Below are 4,498 nucleotides of genomic sequence, written 5' to 3'. Positions count from 1 at the left end.
CTCTCCCACCCCTCTTCACTGCGCTCGGCCCTCTTGGCCCGCCGAGCTGTCTGTCTAGCGCGAGCCACATCCACAAGCCTGGGGGAACAATTGCTTCCCTTTTCCTATATTTATTCCAGTCTCGTGGTGTCTTCTTTCTGACCCTCTCAGATCAACAGCAACCCCTCTGCCTCTGCCTCTGCCCCTTCCCCTTCCCCTCCCACCCTTCCCCCTTCCTGTGGAGCTCGTACTGGCCGGGACTTTGCCGTGATGAGAGGTTCGTGACTGTGCACAGCCATTCCCTGTGATTAGCGCCAAATGGATGATTGCGCCCGGCACTCCTCCCCCTCCCCTCGGGCCCTGAGATTCAAACGTAATCACATGTTTTCGTGCGAGCTGCGGGGCGCAAGTCGTGAGTTTGTCACGGCTGCTAAAAGAGCGCGCAAATCCCTGCGCAAGCGGGAAATAAATAAAAATAACTTCGATTTCTTGGCTCAGAAAAAATATTTTGTTGCGCCGCAAGATACAATACACACATGACGCGCCCCGCGTCCAAGTCACTGTCCGCAAAAAGTGCACTGCGTCAAATTTCCTTCTCGTCACTTCGGGAAGAAAACTGAGAGATAGAAGGGGGGAGGGGGAGGGGACAAAATCATTGGGTAGGACAGGAAAAATGGATCAAAGTGTCTTTCTGTCATTGAGTCACTTGTTGCAGCCAGCTGCCCGAGGAGGCCTTCGCTGGACTCAACGGCACCAGCTACCTCAACCTGGCGGACAACGCGCTGCCCGAAATCCCGACGCCCGTGCTCGCGCTCATGCCCAAGGTGCGCACGTTGGACCTTAGCTGCTCGAGGGTCACCACGGTCAGGACGCAGGACCTGCAGGTGCTGCCGGAGCTCCAGCACCTCGTTCTGGTGGGCAACGCCCTCACCACCCTGGAGAAGGGGTCGATACCCAAGACGCTGAAGCATCTCCACCTCGGGCGCAACGAACTGAAACACCTTAACGGAACCCTCCGGTGAGTTGTTGACTAGTACCTGCTCTAGGTCCATACCCCCCCCCCCCACCTCGATGTGCCGTGACCGTTCTTGTTGCACAGGGAGCTCCTGGATTTGGAGTGGCTGTTCCTGAACTTCAACCAGCTGTCGACGCTGGACGGAGAGCTGCCGGAGCGCGGCATGGAGAAGCTGCATCTCGTCTTTGTCGCCAACAACCGGCTCGAGAGGCTGCCCGACGAGCTGCGCTTCTGCCCGCGCCTCGAGACCATGCTGGCCAGCAACAACTCCATCGTCAGCCTGAACGGCGTGTTCTCGCGCGCGCGACGGCTGCAGCTGCTCGAGCTGGGCTACAACAAGATCAGGACGGTAAGGGTACGGTGGAGCCGCACGTCACTGCAGAGAGGAACACGTTGGCTAAGCCGCTGCGCCTTGCGCTCGCTGCGCGGTGTTACAGCTAGCCGAGGACGATTTCCTCGAGGCCGAGAACATTGAGGAGCTGCACCTCGGCAACAACGAGATCGAGTCGCTCAACTCGTCGCTACTGCGCATCCGCGAGCTGAACTTGCTCAACCTAACGCACAACAGGCTGACCGAGTTCAGCCTGCAGGAAATCCACGGCCTGCAGCGGCTCAAGATCGTCGACCTCACCTACAACCGCATTGCACGGCTAAGCGGCCGTATGGAGGTAGCAATGAACCCCCTTCACCATCCTCCTTAAAAGACAACATCTTTTTTGGTCGGAATTTTTTAGAACCCGATTCTTTCTTTCCCAGAACGTGGTCGACTCAGAGACGCGGGTAGAGGAACTCCGCCTAGAGTACAACGCCCTGGTGTCGCTGGACGGTGCCCTGGGCGGGATCCAGGGCCTCGAGAGGCTGAACCTGAGCCACAACATGCTGGCGAGCATCTCACCGGACGACCTGATCGGCCTGGACCAGCTCAAGGCCCTCGACGTCAGCTTCAACCAGCTGCACACGCTCGAGGAGACCTCCAAGGTGAGTCCACAGGCCGTCATGTGCTGATTGTGACAGCACATGTGGCGCGAGTCTCGCGGGCGACTTCCGGCTCGCTGTTGGACGCTATGGGCATGACACGCTTCCTTTTGCAGACGTTCATGCCCGCGCTGGAGGAGCTGATGGCCTCGCACAACCTGCTCACCTCGCTGGAGCGGGACTTCCACGGCCTGCCCGCGCTGTGCCGCGCCGACCTGAGCAGCAACAACATCAGCCGCATTCACCAGGAGCTCACGGCCAAGACGCGCTGCAAGGTGCACGGCGTCAACAGCGTGCTGCGCATCGTGCTGTACGGTGAGTGAGCGCGGGTTGGGGGCGACATTATGAAAAAATTCTTACTCCATGCATGCCATGGAAACCCGACGTCATAACGTTGACTTTTTCGGGTTCTTTGAAGTGTTGCAATGATGTGCGCCAGGACTGCGACGCGTGACACACAAACATCCCTGTTTGCAGACAACCCGGTGCGCTGCGACGAACAGCTGGCGCGCGCGCTGCTGGTGTTCCAGACCAACCTGACGGAGCTGCAGGGCGTGCCCACGTGCACGCTCACGCTGCCGCAGATGCTGCTGCTGTCTGTGGGCGTGCAGGGCGTGCAGGGCGTGCAGGTACCCATGGGCTCGCTGTCCATGCCGGTGCACGTGCCGGTGCAGATGCCCGTGCTGCCCGCCATGTACTCGGGCGTGTCGGGCGTCATGGGCGTGCCGGGAGCCCCGGCCCCCGCCCTCATGCTCAACGGCTACCCCATCGCCCCGTTGCAGCCCTTGGCGCCGCCAGTCGCGCCCACGACCACGACTACGACAACCTCGACCACGACGACCACAACAACGACCACAACTACGCCGCCGCCGCCACCCGAAACTACGACCAGTGAAGCCACAGAGTTGACGACGGGTCCGACGACCACGGTGACTCCCCAAGTGACCGAGGAAGTGACAACCGCCTTGCCACCAAGCACTACGACTACCACACCAGAGGTGTCGGAGCCTGGCGCGGGTTTGCCCTCGGGCCCGGAAGAAAGTCCTGATTCTGAATCGGAAAGTGTCCCGGTCGCGGCGCCGGAACTGGAGGCCGTGCCGGAAGCTGTCCCGGCGCCCCTCGTCCCACTACCCGCTATCACACTGCCGGAAGAAGACGACCGGCTGGTGGTGCCCGTGCTGAAGGAGCTTCCCCCCGTGATCCAGCTGCTGCAGCCGGAGGTGAGCGTGCAGCCGTCCAAGGACCTCCCCAGGCTGGTGGACGACGAGCTGCTCGTCCTGGCCGCCGCGCCGCTCCCCCCGCCTCCTCCGCCTACGGCCCCGCCGAGCAGCACGTCGACGCCTCCGACCGCGCCGCCGGCCCCGCCGCCAAGCCAGCAGCCCCCGGAGGAGCCCCCCGAGAGCCCCAAGGTGGACGAGAGCGGCGACGAGCCTCCCGACGAGCCGGCTGGGAAGGCGCCACCTCCGGCCAGCACGACGCCGTCGACGGCCGCGGCCGCGGAGCCCCCTCCACAGCCCCCGCCCGCCCCACAGCCCGCTCTGGAACCGATGGCAGCCGACAGTCCGCCGGAGATGTCAGAGTTACAGCCCCTCATCCTCATCAAGCTGCTCAACGAGACGGCACTCCCTGTCCCGCTCCCCGACGCCCTGCCTCTTGAGCCCACGGCTCCGGGCGCTGCTTAGGCATCGTCTAGCCTAGGCTGACCTAGGCCCGCCCGCTGGGTCCTCCACTTCTCGCGTTCACAGTATTCCCATAGCCCCTCTCTGCCCGTGTGATGTTAGCCCCAAGGACACACAGTGCTGTGCATGATCATAAAGAAAGTTTTGTAAAAAGTTTGTTTACCTTCGTAAACGTTCCCATTATCCCCTATTGTAATTTATACATATCTATAGATGTAATACTAAATAAGCAGGAAGAAGCGTTATTGCATGTTGTGTAACCGTTGACCGTGTTACATATTGTGATAGACTCAGCCAAGAGAAATGTAAGGTATTTTATTGAAAAGACCAAGCTGTAGATTGTAAATATAGTAACAAGTGCAAACAAGGATCATGTTGAATAATGAGAATGAATAACTGTATTTTCAAATTAATATTGCAGCATATTACACAGCTGACAACACAATATTGTTGTCAAAAACATGGTTACTTAAGTTTCTAATAATTTCTATATTTTTGCCCTTTTCAGGCTTGAGCGAGTAATCAGCAATTTAAACTGTGTTGAAAGGAGTTTGTAAAAATTGAGTTGAGTGAGGTTTAGAAATTTTGTGAGGGAAAGAATGACTTTCCCTCTTGTGATTAGAAATTATCAGTCTTTGTTTGAGCTTGATTTAAACAAAATAGGACAGTGTTGATTTTAGAATTAACGAAGGAAGTCAAAATTGTTATCATTGCTTAGAATACCCACCCCCCACCAAATACAAAATTTGGCTTCCCCACAAAACAGAATTATGACTTTCCTGACCCAATCTTTTCTGAGGCTTCAATTGTGTTACATATTAGGTTCCATAGTGTTAAGGTAATTTAAATT

At 57.5% G+C, this 4,498-nt stretch overlaps 1 protein-coding gene across 1 annotated transcript in view; it reads left to right on the top strand.

Moving 5' to 3' along the window:
* Window positions 1-4,492, top strand: part of LOC113206200 (leucine-rich repeat-containing protein 15) — a 12,497-nt gene extending 8,005 nt beyond the window's left edge. The window contains exons 2-7 of the mRNA XM_026422168.2: window positions 695-997; window positions 1,079-1,343; window positions 1,432-1,662; window positions 1,751-1,972; window positions 2,086-2,284; window positions 2,447-4,492. Coding sequence (XP_026277953.1) covers window positions 695-997; window positions 1,079-1,343; window positions 1,432-1,662; window positions 1,751-1,972; window positions 2,086-2,284; window positions 2,447-3,651 — 2,425 coding nt within the window. The 3' untranslated portion in view covers window positions 3,652-4,492. The remainder of the gene's footprint in view (window positions 1-694; window positions 998-1,078; window positions 1,344-1,431; window positions 1,663-1,750; window positions 1,973-2,085; window positions 2,285-2,446) is intronic.
* Window positions 4,493-4,498: the final 6 nt, after the last annotated feature.

Source organism: Frankliniella occidentalis, unplaced genomic scaffold, assembly GCF_000697945.3.
Source record: "Frankliniella occidentalis isolate FOCC.00 unplaced genomic scaffold, Focc_3.1 Scaffold4082, whole genome shotgun sequence".
NCBI lineage: Eukaryota > Metazoa > Arthropoda > Insecta > Thysanoptera > Thripidae > Frankliniella > Frankliniella occidentalis.
The sequence above is the reverse complement of the archived record's forward strand: the minus strand, read 5'-3'. Positions and strand labels throughout refer to the sequence as shown.